This window comes from Mauremys mutica, chromosome 25 (genome assembly GCF_020497125.1).
Source record: "Mauremys mutica isolate MM-2020 ecotype Southern chromosome 25, ASM2049712v1, whole genome shotgun sequence".
Classification (NCBI taxonomy): domain Eukaryota; kingdom Metazoa; phylum Chordata; order Testudines; family Geoemydidae; genus Mauremys; species Mauremys mutica.
The window spans coordinates 1-22938 of NC_059096.1; the positions used below are offsets into that span (position 1 = coordinate 1).

At 50.6% G+C, this 22938-nt stretch overlaps 1 protein-coding gene across 1 annotated transcript; it reads left to right on the forward strand.

Moving 5' to 3' along the window:
• Positions 1 to 9694: 9694 nt before the first annotated feature.
• Positions 9695 to 22862, forward strand: LOC123356230 (synaptic vesicle membrane protein VAT-1 homolog). The gene is made up of 5 exons (XM_044999256.1): positions 9695 to 9931; positions 10418 to 10588; positions 10708 to 10797; positions 11886 to 12127; positions 18091 to 22862. The coding sequence occupies exons 1-5, from the start codon at positions 9739 to 9741 to the stop codon at positions 18190 to 18192; spliced, it is 798 nt and encodes a 265-aa protein (XP_044855191.1). The 5' UTR covers positions 9695 to 9738; the 3' UTR covers positions 18193 to 22862.
• Positions 22863 to 22938: the final 76 nt, after the last annotated feature.

Sequence of the window (22938 nt, forward strand, 5' to 3'; positions counted from 1 at the left end):
TATATTTCATTTAAAGATCAGTTTGGTGCTTTTGTAATACACTTCCACACAGCGCAAGCAAATAGCAGGTTTATTTAATAGAGGGCGGCGAATCTGGCTCAGCCCAAAGAGTTTTTAAAAATGGATGTTAATCTGTCCTGGCAGATCAGTCCTGAGTGTATTATAATCATATTCAGTCCTGAGTTTCTGGGAGTCTTGTCTGCACTGTAACGAAATGGAGAGAACTGTTTTCCAAAGATAGTCTTGAAATTCTCCACTGGTATACAGAACCCATAGAATGTACCACCATATTTCCTGTTGCTGACACCCTACCCGGAAGTGGTTAGTACCCTCCTGGGATTTCCTGCCCTAGACAGCCTACTGCTGTGGCATTGCCCTTAGTGTGGGGCATGTTGAAACATGTTGCTCATTGACACCCACTTGCTGATGAAAGGCTCTCAGCAAGAGAGCCATGATTGCAGTAGCAGAACACAATTCTGTTTGACATCAGCTGTTTGGGGGAAGAGAGTAAAATTAAAAAGATTAAAAAAAAGTGTCCAGGTTTAGTAAACTTGAGGCCGGCTGCTGTCCCTAGGAATGGCGGGAACACGTGGTGATCCCATAGTGAGCTGTAGGCAGTATGCTCAGCCCCCCTGTGTGTGCATGATGTATGTGGAAAATGCATGTGCATGTTGTAGAAGGGTTCATGTAAAAGGTGAAGGCTGCAGAGCATCAATAACACTTTTTTCCTGACACTGCTGCCAAATAAATACAGGATTTCCTGCCAGCAAAGGAAGATTGTGTTTTCTTTTAGCATGAAAGATGCATGGCCCAGGAGTAGTGGAGGCTTCAGGGATAAGCAGTTCCAGTGATGCTGATTTTTACATTGTCTCCAGAACCAGTTTGAGGCATCCACCAGAATGTTGGGGGCGGAGGGGGGAAGAGGCTATTTATTGGCAGGAAGAAATGTCTAGCTATAACTTAATTTAAAAGGAGAATCTTCTTGGGAGTCTGGCGAGTATGAGATCAGCTGCTAAGGCCCTTTGTCTAAGGGTGACATGGCTGTTGGCCTGCATGGACAGAATATCACAGGAAAAAAATAACTCTGTGCACTGGCTGGAGCACCCCTTTCCAGTTTCCAAAATCCCGAACCAGTTTCCAAAATCTGAAATTCTGTAAGAGCTAGATGAGGGCAGTTTTGCAGGGCAGACAGTCTTGGAGAGATGGGATGATCAGATGGAAGATTGTGGCATTCTTATTTCTGTTTTTTATGAGGTTTTGCATGAGCAAAATTGCATGTTAATTGGCGTTAGCGAGAACCCCCGTGATGCTCTCCGCCTGAGCGCGGTTTCTGAACACAGCTTAAAACGCGATTTGTAACCAGTTTCTGTGTGGAAGGAGATTGCTACAACCATTGCAATTGCTGTCTGCCAGCCTTAGAGCTGACGAGGCCTCAAGGGCATTAGCAGGGTTAGCTGCTGTGAGGTCTTGCTGAGGCTAATGCAGCATGATTCTGGCGTTACTCTATAGATCACGGTTATCTTTGGAGGTTCGTAGGACTGAAACGCCCTCTTTGTTCTGTTTCTCTCATTAAAGCTTTGGTAGGTCATTGACAAACGTGCCAAGTTTTTTCCCTTCACCTGTTATCACTGGGCTAACAGAGTCCTGACCGTTTCAGACGCGTCCAGGGAATGTATTCCCAAAGCCTCTCAAACAAACCTTGATTATTAAATATGATTCTGTTACACTCTCCCCTCCCCCCAACGAAAACATTTCAGTTTGCTCAAGTGTAAATGCCAAACCCACACAGCTATGAGCCTTTCCGCTGCCTCGGCTGTGCCGCTCTGCTGTCCAATATGCTGCTATCTGGTTTTGCTGGCGCCCCTCCCGACACACTATGAACAGATGCTCCCTGTCTGGGGGGATAGGAGCAGCTCACTGGAGAGGCTTTGGGTTTCGTGCATCTGGAAGCAAAACTAAATTTGAAAGATGAACAGATTTACGCCCACACTGAAACTATGGGTACGTCTACATTGCAAGTAAACACCTGTGTTTGGCCCATGTTAGCTGACACTGCGGGGGAGGAGGGTCCCAGAGCCGGGGCCTACACTGCAGTTTTATAGCTCCACACCTTGGCTGGGAGCCTGGATCAGCTGACACAGGCCAGCCAGGGTGGTTAATTGCAGTGTGGACACATCTTCTCTTGTGTCACAGTGCTCTTAAGGTGACGAGAGAGTCCAAGGTGGGGGAGGTAACATCTTTTATTGGATCAACTTCTGTTGGTGAGAGACGAGCTGAAAGTTCTGAAAGAACTCAAATGTGAAGTTTGCGGAACGATTAACTAAGGTTTGTAACCTGTCCCTTAAATCGGCTTCGGTACCCAATGACTGGAAGTTAGCTAATGTAACGCCAATATTTAAAAAGGGCTCTAGGGGTGATCCCGGCAATTTACAGACCGGTAAGTCTAACGTCGGTACCGGGCAAATTAGTTGAAACAATAGTAAAGAATAAAATTGTCAGACACATAGAAAAACATAAACTCTTGAGCGATAGTCAACATGGTTTCTGTAAAGGGAAATCGTGTCTTACTAATCTATTAGAGTTCTTTGAAGGTGTCAACAAACATGTGGACAAGGGGGATCCGGTGGACATAGTGTACTTAGATTTCCAGAAAGCCTTTGACAAGGTCCCTCACCAAAGGCTCTTACGTAAATTAAGCTGTCATGGGATAAAAGGAAAGGTCCTTTCATGGATTGAGAACTGGTTAATGGACAGGGAACAAAGGGTAGGAATTAATGGTAAATTATCAGAATGGAGAGGGGTAACTAGTGGTGTTCCCCAAGGGTCAGTCCTAGGACCAATCCTATTCAATTTATTCATAAATGATCTGGAGAAAGGGGTAAACAGTGAGGTGGCAAAGTTTGCAGATGATACTAAACTACTCAAGATAGTTAAGACCAAAGCAGATTGTGAAGAACTTCAAAAAGATCTCACAAAACTAAGTGATTGGGCAACAAAATGGCAAATGAAATTTAATGTGGATAAATGTAAAGTAATGCATATTGGAAAAAATAACCCCAACTATACATACAACATGATGGGGGCTAATTTAGCTACAACGAGTCAGGAAAAAGATCTTGGAGTTATCGTGGATAGTTCTCTGAAGATGTCCACGCAGTGTGCAGAGGCAGTCAAAAAAGCAAACAGGATGTTAGGAATCATTAAAAAGGGGATAGAGAATAAGACTGAGAATATATTATTGCCCTTATATAAATCCATGGTACGCCCACATCTCGAATACTGTGTACAGATGTGGTCTCCTCACCTCAAAAAAGATATTCTAGCACTAGAAAAGGTTCAGAAAAGAGCAACTAAAATGATTAGGGGTTTAGAGAGGGTCCCATATGAGGAAAGATTAAAGAGGCTAGGACTTTTCAGTTTGGAAAAGAGAAGACTAAGGGGGGACATGATAGAGGTATATAAAATCATGAGTGATGTTGAGAAAGTGGATAAGGAAAAGTTATTTACTTATTCCCATAATACAAGAACTAGGGGTCACCAAATGAAATTAATAGGCAGCAGGTTTAAAACAAATAAAAGGAAGTTCTTCTTCACGCAGCGCACAGTCAACTTGTGGAACTCCTTACCTGAGGAGGTTGTGAAGGCTAGAACTATAACAATCTTTAAAAGGGGACTGGATAAAATTCATGGTGGCTAAGTTCATAAATGGCTATTAGCCCGGATGGGTAAGAATGGTGTCCCTAGCCTCTGTTCGTCAGAGGATGGAGATGAATGGCAGGAGAGAGATCACTTGATCATTGCCTGTTAGGTTCACTCCCTCAGGGGCACCTGGCATTGGCCATTGTCGGTAGACAGATACTGGGCTAGATGGACCTTTGGTCTGACCTGGTATGGCCTTTCTTATGTTCTTATGAGCTTTCGAGCTGACACAGAGGTCCAGTAAGTTCGGCATGAGGTGAGAGGACTGTGTTGTCCTCTGTACTTCCTGAATATAGAGCAAAGTGAAATCTGAGGGTCTCCTTAGGTGTTTGGCAGGACAGACTTAAGCTCTGAGCTTACCCCATGCACTTGGGTTTATTGAGTGGCAGCTGAATGCAATGGCTGCACATTTTGAGAATTCAGTCCATCGAGTTGCCATGTGGAAAGGCTTTTTCCACATGTGCATACCCGTAAGTCACCTTTGAAGAACGTCCGATTCTTGTATCGGATAGAAGTGTACGTAGTTTGTGGAGTTTTGATTGGTTCATACAATGCTTATTCCACGTCTGCCCACCCCCCTTCCAGTGCCATCAGAGAGTAGAGCTGATTCTATTGATATCCCTCAGCCTTGATGTAAACTCCGTTTTGATGTTGAGTTCACCTGCAGCCACATTGTTTTCTGCTGTGATTCCCTTGGGATTTGCAGGGTCAGGCCATTTAACAAACTCCTGGAAACTGCTCTTATGTTGAAATACTTCTTATCATTATCTGAGATTTCTTTTAAGAGCAGAAGCTTGAAGCAAAGGCCTGTACTGTGGAAGGAAATCTCTTCTACATGGGCTTCCCTGCTGACATCCTAGCAGGGAGGTTTTGGTGCAACTGTTGGACTCTGTGGCAAAATCACTTCCAAAAGAGGAGAAATATATGGAAATTGCCTTTGTGACTTATCAGCTGACTCATATAACAGTCACGTGCCTCTTTTAGTGCAGAGTTCAGAGGAGCTCAGTAACTTCCCCCAAATCCTTCTTCAGAAAACATCTGAGGCGTCAAGAATCTAGCACTGCTCACTGCACATGCTGTGCAAATATAGAGAGTCTGGTAAAAAATGCAATGCTTTCCTAGTCTCTCCCTTCCTGGACTGATGCTCCTAGAGCAGTGGTTCTTAACCTGGGGTGCATGCACCCCCTGGGAGTGCGAGACGCCCTTTCTGGGGGTCTGAGACATGCCAGATTTTTTTAGAAGGTAAATCATCGAAAACACAAATTAAGCACAGGCACGTAGGTACAACTACTTTGTTTCATCAAACCTATGTACTAACATTATACATTTTTTAATGATTACTGTAATACACAAACAAAAATAGGTTTAAAGAGCTGACCTACTTCAGCGATTTTTGATACGGGGTGCGAGAACATATGTTGAGAATCAAAGGGGGTGCAGGCTGCAGTAAAGGTTAAGAACCACTGTCCTAGAGTATCCCCTTCACAGCCTCATTTGGGACTCAGATAGCAGCCAGCGTTTGGGATGGTTCTTGGGTTCTAGTGATTGGTAACTCCACATTCCCAAAGTGTATTGTATTGTTTCACAGCTAAAGCTGCTGCTTGAGCAATTAGTATTGGCACTCCACAAATAACACCCTGAAGCACATCTCGGTGCTCCAGGCCTTTGCCAGGTAATAACTGACACCATGCCAGCTTTCTGCACCTCGCGCTGTAGTCGAAAGGCACCAGGCATGAGTTGTCTGGACACGTTTAACCTTCCCTCTGTCATTCAGAATGAACAGTGATGCAAACAGAGCATGAAGCCGATGACCGTGCTGGACTGAACAGCGCTTTAAAGTTGGGCGTGCTGTATCCAAAGACAGGTCTTACTAACCCAGTGCAACCATCTGCCCAGGAGTCTCTGTCCACGCACGAACAAATTCAGCCATGAACGTAAGAACGGCCAGACTGGGTCAGACCAATGGTCCATCTAGCCCAGTGTCCTGTCTTCCACCAGTGGCCAATGCCAGATGCTTCAAAGGGAATAGAATAGGGCTATTATCCGTTATCCATCCCCTGTCATCCAGTCCCAGCATCTGGCAATCAGAGGCTTAGGGACACCCAGCGCGTGGGGTTGAATCCCTGACCATCTTGGCTAATAGCTAGAGCCCTGCGCAATTACAAAATTTGTATCCACAGCTAATCCACGATCCCAAACGTGGTCAGTGGATATAGAGCAGATATTGATAGGCCTGTCCTCCGTGAACTTATCTAATTCTTTTTTAAACCAGTTATAGTTTTGGCCTTCACAACGTCCCTTGGCAATGAGTTCCACGGGGTGACTGTGCGTTGTATGAAGTAGTACTGTACTTCCTTTTGTTCGCTTTAAACCTGTTGCCTATTAATTTCATTGGGTGGCCCCTCATTCTTCTGTTATGTGAAGGGGTAAATAACACTCCCTTATTCACTTTCTCCACAACATTCATGATTTTGTAGACCTCTAGCGCATCCCCCTTACTCGTCTCTTTTCCAAGCTGAACAGTCCCACTCTTTTTAATCTCCTTATATGGAAGTTGTTCCACACTCTTAATTATTTTTGTTGCCCTTCTCTGTACTTTTTCCATTTTTAATATCTCTGTTTTGAGATGGGCAACCAGAACTCCATGCAGTATTCAAGGTGTGGGCTTGCCATGGATTTATATAGAGGCAATATGATATTTACTGTCTTATCTGTCCCTTTCCTAATGGTTCCTAACATTCTGTTCGCTTTTCGGACTGCTGCTGCACATTGAGTGGCTGTTTTCAAAGAACTGAGCACAAAGACTCCAAGATCTCCCTTGAGTGGTAACAGCTAATTTAGAGGGAGGGAGAGCTCAGTGGTTTGAGCATTGGCCTGCTAAACCCAGGGTTGTGAGTTCAATCCTTGAGGGGGCCACTTAGGGATCTGGGGCAAAATCAGTACTTGGTCCTGCTAGTGAAGGCAGGGGGCTGGACTCGATGACCTTTCAAGGTCCCTTCCAGTTCTAGGAGATAGGTGTTAGACCCCATCATTTTATATGTATAGTTGAGATTATGTTTTCCAGTGTGCAGTACTTTGCATTTATCCACATTGAATTTCACCTGCCATTTTGTTGCCCAGTCTTGTGAGCTCCCTTTGTAACTCTTCACAGTCTGCTTTGGACTTTACCCTGAGTAATTTCGTACTGTCTGCAAATTTTGCCACCTCACTGTTTACCCCTTTTTCCAGATCGTTTATGAATATGTTGACCCATAGGTGACTCATAAATGACGAGATGGGGGGGGGCATGTGACCGCCCCACACATTGCTTCTGCTGCCCATCCATTGACCCTTTACATACTCCCCTCCTCACTGACCTCTCCCCACTTTGCCCCTTCACCCACCACCATCCCCACTGCTCCTCCATAAACCCCCGGTGGAGTGCGTCCTGCTCCCAGCAGCACTCAGCACCCCTGCAGCCTGCCCAGCCGGCTCCTTCCTCCTCAGCTGCCTCTGGCCGGACCAGCACCCCAGGAAACCCTGAGACTCTCCCACATGGGGTGCTGCCCAGGAGGAACCAAGCCCTGCATGTGCCAAAGCCGCCTGGAGCCCTGCCGGTGCCAGGTGGACACTACACTGGCACATAGGCACCGACTTCTGCTTGCGCCGGTGGGTGCTCAACCTCCCTCTGCCCTGACTCCACCCTGGCCCCGCTCCCTCCCACCCCTATTCCAACCCCTTCCCCAAATCCCCACCCCAGCCCCGCTCCTCCCTCCTGGAACTTGCTTCAGCTGTTTGGCAGCAGCAAGCGCTGGGGGAGGAGGCGGGGCGGGGGAGGTGGAGAGGGGAGCTTGGCTGCCAGTGGGTGCAGAGCACCCACTAGTTTTTCCCCATGGGTGCTCCAGCCCCGGAGCACCCACAGAGTCTGCACCTGGCACTGGCACGGGGGAGCACCTCCACCCCCCAGATAAACGCTGGAGTAGGGAGGGGAAGCAATTTCCAGCCAAACCTGCAGGCTCCCCAGCAGCCCCTTGGGCGGGGCCTTAGCTTCCTCCTCCCCCCCCCCCCCCCCGCTGTCCCAGGTTCTGGCCCCAGTGAGCATGGGGCTGCTCCGTCCCCTAGGCGCCCTCCCCGGCTGAGCCACCTCTGGCCGGACTCCACAGCTGCGGAAGCCCCTGCAGTCAGGTTTCCTGGTGCACAGTGCTGCTTCCCCCAGCAAATCGTATTCATCAGTGTGTGATCGTTCTGTTCTGTACTACAGTCTCGGCCAGTCTGCCAGGTGCTGAAGGCAGGCTGACCGGCCTGTAATTGCCGGGATCACCTCTGGAGCCTTTTATAAAAATTGGAGTCACATTAGTATCTGGTACAGAGGCTGATTTAAATGGCAGGTTACATACCACAGTTAGTAGTTCTGCAATTTCATCTTTGAGTCCTTCAGAACTCTTGGGAGAATATCACCTGGGCCTAGTGACGTATTACTGTTTGTTTTATCAGTTTGTTCTAAACCCACCTCTGTTGACACCTCAGGCTGGGACAGTTCCTCAGATCTGTCACCTAAAAAGAATGGTTAATGTGTGGGAATCGCTCTCACATCCTCTGCCCGGGTGGCGAAAGTGACTGACCCTTTAAGCCGCGTACGACAGTCTTCAGAAGTTTGAGAGCCGGGGTGCACCTGCTGGGGCTCGGGGTTTCAGCCCCATGGGAGATGCCTGTGGAGAATTGGGGCTGAAGCCCCGAGACCCGCCCCCCTGCTGAGCAGAAGCCTCTACCCCACCACTCTGCTGCAAGGCAGAGGCCCCGAGCTCCACCTCCAGTCTGGTAGGTGGAGAATGGGGGGAGTGTGGGCGGGCCCCTTGATCTGCACTTTAATGGTAAAAAAGCCGCATACGGCTCAGTTTGGCCACCCCCGACCTATGCAAAGAAATCATTTAGCTTCTCTGCATTGTTTTTTTCTTCCTTGAGTGCTCCTTGACCACCTCAATCCTCCAGTGGCCCCACTGATTGTTTGCAGGCTTCCTGCTTCTGGTGTAGTTAAAAACATTTTGCTGATAGTTTTTGAGTCTTTTGCTAATTGCTCTTCAAATTCTTTTTTGGCTTGGCTAGTGGGAAAATTCTGTGCTGCTTAAAGCAGTGATGTTGCTGCAGTGCTGCAGAAGTCAGACCCGCGAGGTGTATAACCCAGTGCAGGAATCTCTGCAGAAGTTGTAGAACTAGAATGGAATTTGCAGCTGTCTGCAGAGAAATGCATGGTGTAGCTTCCGCTACGTTGCTGGGCTCTTCCGCACAGTGTCTGTATCCATTTCAACATCATTAAAGTGCTGAATATCCTGTTGTTGTTCGAGAACTAGCAATGAGTATGGTCCTGCCCTAAGGAGTTTACACCAACCACCGTGCCACGAGGAGCCAACAGAAAACCGGAATAGAGTCCATGTGCCAGTCTTCTGAGCTGTCTGGCAAAGTCGAAAGTACAAATTCTCTCCACTGTGGTGCTCTACTGTAATCACAACTATTGGAGCACTCTTACTTTTGGTTTTACGCTTACGTCACTAGATCCCGAGACACTGCTGCCTTCGAGTGGCCGAGGCGCTTGTTAGAGAGGGACCTCTCAAAGGGACGCAGATGTCACAGAATGGCCTTGGACTCTGCATCTTGGTCCCTGTTTGGGAATTCTCCCCCACCCTTTCCCTGCCTCGCCTCAAGTTTCAGCCCAAGCTTCACGTTCTAAGTGAAGCTAAACTCCAGAAGTTTGCTGCTCCCTTTTCCCATCCAGTGTGTCGCACAAAGCCAGGCCTCGTGTCAGGAGCCTGGCTAGGGGACGGCAAACGCGTATTGAGTCTGTGGAGAAGAGTCTCTGCATTCCCAGCCAGAGACCAGGAGCAGTCCAGGCACTGGAGACCTGTGCATTGTGTCTGTAAAGAAACTGGTGCTGTGTTTAGTGCTGCGGCTAAGTGCAGACTGGGATGCCCAGGATGCTGGGTGACACCTCCCCGCTGACCCAGTGCATGCCACCATGGCCCTCTCACTCCACTCTCTCTCTGGCCTTAGGTTGGTGATAAGGTGATGGTGCTGGCCAGAGCAGGGCTCTGGCAGGAAGTCGTGACCGTCCCAGCCAATCAGACTTACCCGATGCCTGACGGAATGAGCTTTGAGGAAGCGGCCGCCTTTCTGGTCAACTACATCACGGCGTACATGATCCTCTTTGACTTTGGGAACCTGAGACCCAACCAGAGCGTTCTCATCCACATGGCTGCCGGTAATGTGTGCTGCGCCGGGGCTCGGCCCATGGGCAGTTGGCTTCAGTCCAACTGCTGGGAGGGGAGATGACTTGGGTGCTTGGACAAAGGGGTGACAAACCTGATATAAAGGCTTAGACAGATCAGCTACACAGGTGCTGGGTTGGCAAAATATCCCACTGTGCTATTGGCGGATTCTGTCCACACCCCGGCCTGTTGGATGCCACACAGTAAAACCAGATGGGTCTGATTGTATTAAAGCCCTGAGCACCATAGTGAGGTGGCAGATCCCAGGGCCATATAGTTAGCCTGAGGCCATCAAGCTCTCTTAGGCTCAATGCATGAGCGTTTCTGAACCGCAGACAAATCCTTCACTCTGAGATTGAGCCATGGCGTGGAGTCGGGTGGGGGTGGGGGGCGCAGCAGCAGCACATCCAGGGACTGGTTTGTCTCCTATGCCCCTTTCCTGTCCACTCCTCGAATTCCCCTTTTGCTGCCTGTTTCAGGGGGGGTAGGAACAGCCGCCATTCAGCTCTGCAAGACGGTGGAGAACGTCACCATCTTTGGCACTGCCTCTGCCTCCAAGCACGACGCCCTCAGGGAAAGCGGGGTCGCTCACCCAATTGACTACAGGAGTATGGATTACGTGGAGGAAGTCCGGAAAATCTCCCCAAAAGGTACCATGAGCGATTGTGGGGAGGACGGGGTGGGATGGGGCTTCCCTACCCTGCTACAGGCCTATCCCTCAGGAAATGGAAAGAAACCGCCTGTTACTCTTTGTGCAAACTTTCTCTAGGAGTCGACGTTGTTTTGGATCCACTGGGAGGATCGGACACTACCAAAGCATTCAACCTCCTGAAGCCAATGGGCAAACTCATAACCTACGGTGAGTATGAGGGAATGATGCATCTACTGAACAGCTGATGTCAACAGGCCAGATTCCCTGTAGAGTGGAGTCATGCACTGGGGCGGGGCAGGGTGGCTCTGCATGAGAGCACTCACACTGGTTTCCCCCAGCCAGGTCCCGAGGGAGAGCAGCCCACAGTGGCTGGTTACCACGTTAGTCTGAGCTCTAGTAACTGCTCTGTCTGGAGCGTCACATGCATTAGAAACCGGATTCCTGCTGGGGGTTCAGTTTGCTCATGTCTTATTTTGAGAGCTAGGTTCCTGTCCTCTCTCCCTGCCCGAGAGATGCAATTCACTCCTCTCCATACACTGACCTATCAAATCTCCCCTGCAAAGAGAATTGCTTCCTAGTCCGAATACACACATGCAGGGGGAAGTGGGATCTGTGTCCTGCTCATGGGATCAGTTGCAGTGAGTTTATCCTGATTCAGGCTGACTTAATGTGTAGCACTCATAGAAGCTCCCTTTTCTTCTGTGGGGTGTGTGGGTGATGCGGTTTGAAGCTACAGAATACTTCTCTCTCCATTCTCCAGCTGCAAAACACTGTGATTCTGTCCCCATAGACAAAGCCCTCACACAGCCCCTGACGGGCTATGCAGGAATCTCACGCTGACTGCATTCCGTCCCTTGGCATTGGCCTCCACTCTGTGGACTGCAGCGTGTTTTGGCAGGATTAACCGTTACAGTGGGCCAGGCTCCGAAACCCTAGCTTGGGGTGGATTCAGCCAACACGGCTGGCTGCATTTTAGCATCAGCAGTACTCAGCCATTGTACCAGTCTCACTGGCTTGGCACCTAAATCTAGCTGTGTTAATTCACTGCCTGTCCTCACGTTTTGAATACTTACTCTAGCAATGACCCTGCACATCTACTGGCCAAAAGGGGTCTCTGTTCCGTCACTCAAAGCCTCTTTGCCTCTGCGTTTCTTTGGTAGATCCTGGCCTTGCCGCGGAGTGAGTAGTCTGTGCTTTCTGAGCTGCCTTAGGACTGGTGCACTGGGTGCTCTTCACCAGGCATTATTAGCCTTTTGTGAGCTCTGAGCATGACTGTGGCCTTGACTTCCTCCTAGGGGTGGCCAACCTGCTCACTGGGCAGAAGAAGAACCTGATGGCCATGGCGAAGACATGGTGGAACCAGTTCAGTATCAACGCTCTGCAGCTCCTGCACCTCAACAAGGCCGTGTGCGGCTACCACCTGGGTTACATGGATGAAGAGTTTGAGCTCATTGGGGGTGTTGTGGCCAAGCTGGTTAGCCTGTACAACCAGGGCAAAATCAAACCCAAAATAGACTCCGTATGGCCCTTTGAGCAGGTGAGTCCGAGTCGTGGTGCAGGCTGGCAGCCTCCGTAAGAGAGAAAGCGCTGCAGGGGCAGCTGCTGCTCCTGTTCCTAGCTGAGTTCTGCAGAGTTCTGGGTCATGTTCTCTGGGATTTGTGGTTGGTTTTCTTTTGCAGTCGAGGTTCCCAACCAAGATGGTCTGTGTTGTGCCGTGTACACACTGAGACAGTCCCTGAGCCATGGAGTTTATAATCCTAACTAGACAAGCCCGACAAAGGGAATATTATTATTTCCATTTCACAGACAAGGAACTGGTCCAGAGAGATTGTGTCTGGCCGGGGTCACACTGGGAGTGTCAGAGCTGGGGAATGAACCCAGATCTCCTGCATCCCAGTTCAGTCTCTTAGCCACAAGACCACCACTCTCCCCCCGGCAGTGCTCCCCTGCAGAGAAGAGCAGTGCAGCATATACTGGCACTGGCTGGGTGACTGGCATCTGAACTACGTGGCTGGAGCACTCTGCACTCTGTGCCCTTTTGATTTCCACTGGATTTGGAGTGGCAGGAACTGTGTGTACTGTGCGAGTGCAGTGGGGCCCTGATCCTCGACTGGGCACTAGCACAATACAGGTACTAATCGCTCTCCCCGGGAGACCTGGCCTCCAGCCCCGCCCTGGAAGCTAGGCCAGAGGTGACGGAGTGCAGCCCTCCTGCTCCCCAAAAGCTCCGGCTGGTTAAGGAGCATCGTCCCTTGCTCTTGCAGGGAGTCTCCTAGTGCGTTAACCTCTACTTGCCTCCCCCCGCCCCCGTCCAAACTGGAAGGATGGAGACGGGGGCTTGGAGCCTCTAGGATGGGTTTAAACTGGGGCACTGAGGATTACAGGAGACACTGACTTGCTTAGGAAACTTGTACTCACCAGGATAAACCAGGGGCGCTGGAACAATTTTTATAGTGAGGGTGCTGAGAGCCATTAAACCAAATTATAAACCCTGCATACAATGGAAACCACTTCAAGCCAGGGGGTGCAGCAGCACCCCCCGCACCCCTGGTTCCAGCACCTGTGGTGTAAACTGAAGCAGATTCTCAAGCTGGCTGCTGTTCACAGGATGAATGAGTCTCCTCTGCCAGGCAGAGAGCTACCAGCAGGAACTCAGCTTGGATTGCTAGTGTCGGGAGCCAGGTGTGGTTGGGAGTGATAATGGAGCCCTTGGGACATAACGAGCACAGAGTGCCAAGCGCTAAGTGATATCTTGGAGCGCAGATCCTGGGGGAATCTGGAATAAGATGCGGCAGGCCTGTAGGGGCTGGGTAATGTGCTCAGTGTCTGCATGACTGATTTGCGGTTGGTCCATGCGTGGTAAGCCTGGAATCGCAGCTCATCGGAAATGTGAGAGAATTGGGGGGTGAACTTACACATCAGATAGCGTAACCCCAAAGTCCCCTGTACAGTGCGGAGAGGCCTTGGGGACGGGAGCAGGGGAACCCCGCTGCAGCGGTAGCTGGCAGAGTCCTGGGGAAGAGGCCAATGTGCTTTCTTCACTGGACAGCTGTTGGCTCCTACACGCTCCTCACTGGGTTTGGGCTGGCACAGGCTGTGGTTTCTCCCTGGGGGTGGGGAGATGGGGGCGTATCCTGCTGAGTCTGTGTCATGCAGATTCTTCGCTCTGAGTGGGAGCACCCGCTCGCTCATTCTCTTCCCCTTAGCAGAGTAACTCTCTGTCTGTGCCTGGGGCTGCTCCGTGTGCTCCTTTTCTTCAGACCTAGTCCTGCGTAAGCAGCCAGCCCTCGTAAAGGAGGAGCCTGGTTCCCACCCCTGGGAGTGTTGTCCCAATGGCACAGGCTGCCCTGCAGAAAACAAAGGGGGAGTTGGGAGTGGCCGTGGGATGAGTGTGGCCAGGCTTGTATTTACCGTTGGGAGTTGTGGGTGTATTGGATGCTCTCATCCTTGGTGTGGGGAGCATTTGAGCCGGCTCTGGACCTGCCCGGGTCCTTGGCTGCGCATTGTGGGTGCATCCTGTGCACTCGAAGGCGCAGCCTGTGTCCCGGGTGCGCCTCGTGGCAGGTGTTCTCACGTCTGAGGCCAGCAGTTCCCCATGGCTGTTACTTGCATAACTTCCTGAGAGCTCCCTCGCTCACACTCCCTCCACTTCACCAGCAAATGTTTGCTGGGAGCCCCGGTGTCCTCCCTCCAGAGAGGGGCTGGAACCTGACATGCTCATTTCAGCGGGAAAGGGGACCACTGAACAACAAGGAGCAAGAGAATTAAGCCATTTTCTTCTTTTTTTAAATGCCTTTCAGACTGAGTGTTTCAAGGCGTTCCCAAGCTGGGAACAGAGAAAGGGCCAAAGGGCTGAGTTACGTTGATTAATTACAGACAGCAGCGCTGCACACTGCGTGTGGGGCGTGTGCTGTGCATGTTACACTAGAGACTGCGCTGAATCTCTGCTCGGTAATTACAGAGGAAACTGTATGTGGGTGGGTGGGTCATTTAGTTGCTTCACCCTCAGATTTTTCTGCTGATTGGAAACTGAGGCAGCAGAACAGTGGAGATGCTGCAGAGTGAGACTGCGGCTTCGTAAATGGCTGTTACACGTTTCTGCATTTGGTGCATCCTTATGTTCAGTCAAATTCTGCTGTAGAGTCTGGGCTCTCCACCCTGATCTGTCTCTGGGGTGGGGAGAGTTCTTCCGAAACTAGATCTTTCTGCTAAACCCCGTGTGTTGTAATAGATGGATTCAAACCAGTATTGCTAACGAGAGAATTCTCCTGACGCAGACCCTGCCCTGCCCTGCCCTGCCACACAGCACAGCGATAGTTTGCTATGGCAGCTCTGCAGAGTGGCCTTTAATAGCGCGATAGAAAAATTCCAAAACTGAGTATTGTAAAGGGCCCTAAAAGACTTGAGGATCAGAAACCAGTGCCTGGCTGGAGGATAGCAGAGAATTACTGCACTGGTTTCCTGTCGCCATTTGTGACCTAATCCAGAATTAAACAGTGATTTCTGAGACAAGAGCTGACATCTTTACCACTTCCCAGCGAGAGAGCAGGACCAGGATGGACGGAGTCCTCTGGGTCAGGATTGAGGGGCAACTGCAGAGCTGGGCGTGGGGTGCACAGGGCTGATGATAAATGGGACTCTGGGTTTGAAGATGAGCTGGGATGTGGGCACAGTGCCTGCCACAACATGTCTTGGTTTCAGGCACAACACAACTGCAAAGACTTTAGAGTGACTGACACACTGAACTGGAAATCTATCTGCAACTGAAAGCAACATTTAAAAAAAAATTGACTCATTTCCAAGCCTGGGGCAAGTGCTGTGGTGCTGTTAAAAGTCCTTTAATCAAGTCTGCCTTCAACGGAGATACATAAGATACATACCACTTGGCTGCTGACTCTCCCTGAGCTCCTTGTGTCAGCCCAGAGCAGGGGATGGTCTGGCTAAGCTGGGGTCACGTGGTGTTTTCTCTGGAGATACTGGCGAGAGAGAGAGTGCAGAGATTGTCCGCTTCTGGCATACACTAGACTTGCTTAACCCTCCTCTACTGCGCCACACCTTGGGGTGGGGGGGGGGAAGGGTGCTGTTGGCTCATGCTCAAGAGCAGGGCTGGAGGGAGCTGGGCACCTTTCCAGCAGAATGGGCCAGAATCGCCACTGGGGAGCTGATTTGTAAAACAGGGAGCCTGGAGTGGCTTTCCTACCAAAAACCGCTGGCCAATAGCATCCTGGGAGCCAGGGGTTAATCTCAGGAGTTTGCTGGACTTTACCAAGCAGCTTCTGGAGCCTGCCGATACAGCTCTGATTTCAGTCTAAACACATCAGGCTGCCCGAGGTCAGAGGCGCCCAGGAAGTCTGTGCTTCTCCGAGCTTAACTGTCCAGGCTGCCTCAGAGGTGTTGGGCAGAGGCCACCCGAGTGATCTCAGCCGTCAGTGAATGGACAGTAATGCATGGAGGTGTGTTACCCTTCCGGCCCAGCCAGGGGCAGAACTCCTCTCCAGGGGGGAGCAGAGCTTCTCCCCTTCACCCAGAAAGAACAGCTGCTTCTGAGGTCTCTACAGCAGAAGCCAAAAGAGATGGGGGGAGTTTCCTGTAAAGGGTCCCAAGTAACCTAGGCCCAAAATACAGATGTGCAAAGGGCCTAAAGAAGAGAGATGGGATTCTGTCTCCAGTAGCGGAGTCTCACCAGAGGGCCAGCGTAGTGCGGCAGGAGGGTGCTTGCTACACTGGAGCAGCCAGTCTCTGGGGTGTGGTGACTGGGATTTGGCAGGGACCTTGCTGGAGGAAGGATCAGATTTCTCTTTCCGATGCTAATTTGTAGCCCGTTTGCTGCCAGCAAAGCATGTGCGTTAGCTCGTAGCCATTGGTGTCAGATTGGCTTCTGGCCCCAAGCACTGACTGGAGCAGTACATGCTTCAGGCCTGTGCCTGGTCTCTCTGAAGCATTCAGGTAGAGTTACGGAGATGGAGACACCACAGAGCGGAGGCAGGGCTGGGTTGTTTACCCAATTTAGAACCCAGCGTGGTGGCCCTGAACAGACCCAGTAGCATTTTCCTGTCCAGTCCTGGGACTTCCCCAGCCTGCCCTGACTGACAGCAGGTGAGGAAGTGCCTGCTAGATGTTAGGTCCGTGCTGCCGGCCTTGTGTTGGGCCGTGCTGTGGAGCGGGTCCTTTGAGGGCAGCTCTGGGAGGGGTGGGGATGCAGCTGAGAGACCCTTCCAGAGCCGGGGAGACACCCAGGTGCTTACCAGGTAGTTAGTTACCTGGTAAAACATCTTCCGTCGCCGTCCCCTGCCCGTGGTTCTGAGCCGGACCCTGGAGCGTCTCTGCGGAGGAACTGGCCTCGGTTGTTAATGGAGGGAGGGGAGAATTCCAAAAGACAAACTGGAGTAAGTCTGAGGAGCACTGGCAATCTCCAGCCAGCACAGCGATCAGTCTGGCTGTTCAGACCCTGCTCTCCCTTTCCCCCAGGCACCTGCAGTCTGTTTAAATTAACTCTGGCAGGAGGCGTGTGCTGTTTGTGCATCATTGTGCTGATCTCCTCCTGCCGGAAAGAGCAGCTCATAATGGGACCCTGATTGCATTACCAGCCAACAGCTTCTGCTCTGCCTGCATTGATCTGGGCATGCACTTTGTAATGACCCGGCACGTCCCAGTGGGTTTGTGCATGAGGGAGCCCTGTGCTCCAGACAGACGCAGGAGAACACGAGCGTCTCATCAGCATGTCTGCTTGGCATGGTGACGAGGACAGTGCCTTCCAGGGAGCTGAAGGCGAACTGCCTCTTCCGGGCTTTCCAAACTGACTAGAGCTGGAATGGTCCGAGCCTGACGCTTGGGGAACCTTCACCATAGGGCGTCGGGACTCGGCAGCACTGCCGGTTACTCCAGCTGGGGCTCAAAGCAGCAGGATCCTTGTGGCTAGCATGAGATGTCCCTGCAAGGTGTGCCAATGGCCCTGTCCACTCTCCTCTCCAGACACGGCTCATCCCTGACGCAGCGTGGCTAGCGCTGGGGGCTAGAATGTGCTGTACGTTTTTAGGCAGCTCTCCCCGCTGATTTCAGACTGATGGTACTGGATGGCCTTTGCCTAGTGCCTGTGGCAGCTAAATGCTTTTCTCCCTTCCTGACACCAAGCTGTCTCTCAGTAGCTGTTTTGGCACAGTTTGTTTGTGTCACAAGAAGCCCTAGCGGTGCCAGTGTAACCAAAGGGACCTATTCCTCCTTCCTCCCGGCTCTCTGTTCAGTGGGACGCCCTGGAGTGCCCTGCCCTGTGCCCATGTGCTCTGAGCGCGCTCTCCCCTGCTGCGGCAGGGTGGGATGGCTGCCCAGGGCTGCCCAGCATTCTCCGTTGGGCGGTGAGTGTGAATGCACAGCGATTGCTGACCCGTGGGTATGCGGTAGATGAAAACGTTCCTGTGCGGACGCCACTGAGCTGGCGCGTCTCCTGCCTCGCGGCGCCACTCGGGAGGTGTGGCTCTTCTCATGGGACTTCTTTCTTCCTAGGTGGCAGATGCCATGAGGCAGATGCAAGAGAAGAAGAACGTTGGGAAAGTCATCCTAGTTCCTGAGCTGCCGAAGGAAGAACCCAAAAAAGAGGAAAACTAAAGCAAGGCGACGTGTCTGCAGGTTGTGAGTCTGTGGTTTAACCCCTAACCCCTTTGGGGCCTGGGAATGGACGGCTCAGACCTGCCATCTTCCCCAGTAAGGGAATGATACATTTTTAAAGCCGGTTCTAGGACTGTGAGCGTCTTGGGTTGTGAATCATATGCACCTGCCACAGCCAGCCTCCCCCAGGTGTGATTGTGTAACATTGTGTGATGCCTCCCACCTTAGCCCTGCGTTTCCCACCGCATTGGTATAGCTCCTTTCCCAGATTCCAAACCAAGTTCTTTTTCTCTGGCAACGCCTCTCTGGCCTCCAAGCAGTCAGTGACTAATGGCTGCGTAGTATGTTGCTGCAAAGTGTAAACGCAAATTGTTATAGCAACCATTGACTGTCTCCATAGAAACGGAGCCCTTTTTGCAGTCTTACGATGCACATTCAACAGACAAATGTGCCAAGCCAGAGATGCTTGTCGATGAAATTGCTGTAGGAAAATAACATGAGACCGTGCATTATTCTAGTGCTGGTTATTTCTTTGCCGTTATTCCTGCTGTCACGACACTTCCCTTCCTCCTCCCCCTGCTTTTCCCCACACCCCCAGGCCTTTAATGCCAATCAGCTGGCAAAAGGCCAGTTTTTCTAAGCCCAGCTTAGTATCTTAGATGCTGGTCACGCTGTAGCTTTTTAATTTGCTGTTCCTTCTCTGTGCATGCTGCATGTAACCTGAGGAGCAGTTAGGCTGGTGCTATATGAATACTAAAGAGACATTTCAGTTCAACAATTTGCTCTCGTCCATTTTCTGCTCCCAAACCGTTAGGGAAAGTCTAAACCAATTCCGGGGTCAGAGCTGGGTCTGGAGACCGAACGGACTCAGCTGTGTCTCCGAACGGACTGACCCATTTGTGTTGGCTCTATGTGCTTTGTTAACGTTGGGCTCTGAATGTCCGTCAGGCTAAACTTCACCCTCGTGTTTGTTACCAAGGGCTGCAAATGTGAAAACGTGTCTGCAAGGCTGGGACAAAACAAGGCTCGTGGTCGGCCTTCGTTTCTGCGGTTGTGTGTGCTAGGAAGGGGACGCTGCAGCTCCAGAAGGGAGCAGGCCCAGTAGAGTCTGGAGAGCCAGCGTGTGGTTCTGAGGGAGTCGCACACTGTAGAAATCAAAGGTCTGGGCTCAGACCTGTTGAATCCGCTGGTGTGAGGCTCCCGCCTGGTTAGATCCTGGCTTCCGTTTTGCACTTTCCACTCCAGGTTTAATTAGCTTTTCAGATTCTCCACTAGTCCCAGGCTGTCCCTATGGCTGGCTAGCGCCGAAGGGGCTCGAATCGCGAAGTGCCAGTGTTTCAGGATACTTCCTAGTGCTGCTGAGATGCTGGGAACTGCCCAGGGGGCTCCTCTCCCCAGGAAGAAACCGGGGCTTGCCCATGCCAGGCGTGTGGTAAAGCTGTGGGTGGGAACCTGACCGGCTCAGTCTGTGAGCGTCTAAACTTGTCCTTGTCTAATGTTCCGACTGGTGCTGCCCCTTCCAGCCGCGCTCGGTCTCCTGCTGCAGTCTCAGGACTTGGCGCTTTGCTGCTATTTGCACTTGCTCTAGCAGTCCAGGGCTGGTTCTGCTGGGTGGTGGATGGTGCAGTAGCTCAGGCTTTGCTTGTATTTGGATCTGGTAACTGAAGGGACCAAGCCCCCACCCCACCCCCTTTTTGTAAAGTGCCATAGCAGAAGCAAAATGCTGCTCTTAAATAAGAGCAAACATGGATCTCCTGGGCTGTGAACATTCCCTCCTGCTGGGTCCCTCCCTGCATTAAAGAAAACCTGGTCCAGCATCAGCACGAGAATTTTATTGTGCAAAGAAAAAGGAAGGCGACAGCCTCCATTAGCTGCCCCCGCCCCGGGAGACGTAAGTGGCGCATCACTAAGGCTTGGGCTACACTAGCAACTAACGTCGGTGTAACTATGCAGTTTTACCGACCGAGCTCCGGTGTAGACAACGCTGTGTCAGCGGGAGGGTGTCTCCCAGCAACACGGCCACCGCCTCTCGGGGGGCGCGGTACGGATGCCGACAGGAGAAGCCTCCTCTTGGCGTAGGCAGCTTCTTCACTGACGTGCTACAGAGGTGCAGCTGCATTATCTCATCAGTGCAGCCTGGGTTTCTGTTCCTGCTCCCTTACCCTGTCGGGCTGCGATAGGCCTGGAATCTGGAGGATTCACTTCAGGTATAAAATGGGGCCCCCGTTTAGGTCTTCAGAAAGCAAACCACGATTGGGTTCAGACCCTCTTCTGTCTTCGTTCCTTCCATTCGTGACACGGGGGTTGACTCCGCAGATGTGATGCAGCGGAACTCACAAGCACAACTTTTTTCTAACCTTTTCTAAATACAAACTCTCCCCGCTGGGTTTTTTCCCTCTCAGAACCGCTCCTGCCCAGTGAATTAGCTTTGATTTTCCATTGTTTTACGCCGTTTCACCACAGGTTTGTAAAAGCAGTTCAGACACTTGGGCTTTTCCTTTTATAGCAAACAAGACCTGCTCGTGTCCAAATCTTGGCTTCACCTTGAGACAGGAGGAGTCTGGCCAAACTGCACACTGCACCGCAGAGCTTCAGGTTCTCTAGAGTCTTTGAAAGGGGGAAAATGGTTGCCCCTTCCTTGGCTCTACTCCGCTGAGAGCACCTGGTGCCTTACTCCAGACGGCCTTATCCCGGGCACCATCGCAAGGCTTTTGAAGTCTAGTCCCCTTTTAGCAAATGGGAATATCTTGTATCTTCCTGTAGGACAACTCTGACGTATGCTGCATTGCAACGCACCATAGAAAACAGTATCTCAGTGCCTTTTCTAGACAGCTTGTAGGACTAGCAAGTCACTGAAGCCTTTGCCATACTGGCCTCTTAAAATACTGCCAAAAATCTAGTGTGCTGCAAAATAGATATGGCTTGTGATACACAAGCGACCTAGCCCTGCCTACCCTCCGCCTCGATATACTCCTCGTACACGTGTTTTATGGGCTCTCCAGGGTGACCCCTGGAAGCTCCTGCTCCAGAGCCTAAGCAGCAGAGGCTACCGTAAGGCAATGCCTCGCATTTGGATGTGGCCAAAGGTGCCCGTGTATGTCAGTATCTCTAGGCCTGTCCTCTTGCAAAGCTTTGCTGGTAGTGGCCTCTCCTGGGGCTGAGGTGAGGACATTGAGGGTTTGTCACCATTGCAGAGACTCTCTGGAATTTCTTTTCTCTTCGTTTGCAATGTGTAGTTGATAGTGAATTTTCTACCTATAAACTTCTGACGCCCTTTTCAGTCTGACTTCTGAATCCTTCCGAGCAGTTAGGTAGTTGTGATAGAGATTAGCACTGACTCTGCACCGCAGTAGCTACGTTTTCTAGAGAAGATTAAGTGTAACCTTGCGCTTTACTGCCTCAGACTAATGCTTTGTTCTAGATTTTATAGTAGCCTTTATTTACCCTGGCATTTTATGGGCCAGTAAGTATTAAACCTACTGATTGTCAGTCTTAATAGAACTTTATTACCAGTGTCTCAAACAACTTGTTAAACAGCAGGTTGTTCTAGCAAGGACCAAAGCACAATGTCATTCCACTCCAGAAGATGTCTGATTAGAAGGAAACATGCTGAACAGTTGAGGGCACAACTAGTGTCATCCAGGGAACAGTGAGTGCCACGTTGCCTCTTAAATTGTGTATCGTTCCAAAATAACTGAAGTGCAGATTAATGTTCATTTTGCTAATTGATCATTTTGACTCAAATCTTGTGCCGGGGGGCAAAATGGCTGAAGGGCAAAAGTTTGTGTTGTGATGCTATGAGCACTAGCTAAAGGTTTCTGTGTTCCCTGCACTCTCTCCTGCTGCGGTTTGCAGGGTGTTCTGCCTTTGGTATGTACGTGTAGATTGCGAAATCCAGTGGTATCTAAGTGTGACCTGAGCATCATTGCTGTATCTGTAACCAAAACTGCCCGTCCAGGAAGGGGCCCTTAAACACAACTGTACGTGCTTTGCCATCCCCAGGCGGCTTTAGAACTAAAAAGCTTGTTTAGTTTAATCAGAAATTTATTAGTTACAAATGTTTCTTGCACCTGGGAGATGGGAGTGGAAAGGCGCTCAGCTTGCACAAACATACGCCCTAGTGAGATCTGTAGCTACACCAAGACAGTATTTGAGAGGTGAGGAAGGGTCCTACAGACACCAGGGAATGGAGTTTAGCTGCATGTTTAGTTACAAACCAGCTGTGTGAAGTAGAGTTGAGTGACCAGTGATGGGCAAAAAGTGTTGTGGGCATCAGGCTTTAACCAGTGCAGGAATCTGACCCACCTGCAGCTGCTGTCGGAGGTGTAAAACCACCCCTGTTGCCAGATGAAGTCTGTGATGCCCAAAGCACTGGTGATGGCAAAGGGTGATGAGCACGGTGTGAGAATGGGTCATGCTTGGAGCCTCTTGCGACACACGGCAGTGTCTGTGCCGTCCGGTTGATTTGTGGAGGTGTGAGCCCAGTGGCTGTTGTCCTACAGCACGGCATTTTTAAAAATTATATTCTGCTTTGTGCGTGTAACCAAGTTGAACAGAAAGCAATTGTGCCAATGCTGTTTACATGACTACAACGTGTAATGCTCTTCTGCCTAACGTTACCGTATGCCTTATGTGTTTCAAATGTTAATTAAAAGCATAACAAAACCCTCGCTGGCCTGTTTCTCTGCTTGTGACGACGTTTGGGTTAAGCATAAAGCAAAGGTTCATGGGTTTGTCAGCGGCCTA

Bases quoted from the DNA above. Each gene is read 5' to 3' on its own strand.
- LOC123356230 (XM_044999256.1), top strand. From the start codon at position 9,739: ATGGTGCTGGCCAGAGCAGGGCTCTGGCAGGAAGTCGTGACCGTCCCA. The intron at 10,798-11,885 runs GTGAGTATGAGG...ACTTCCTCCTAG, and splicing joins GGGCAAACTCATAACCTACG to GGGTGGCCAACCTGCTCACT. The intron at 12,128-18,090 runs GTGAGTCCGAGT...CTTTCTTCCTAG, and splicing joins CCGTATGGCCCTTTGAGCAG to GTGGCAGATGCCATGAGGCA.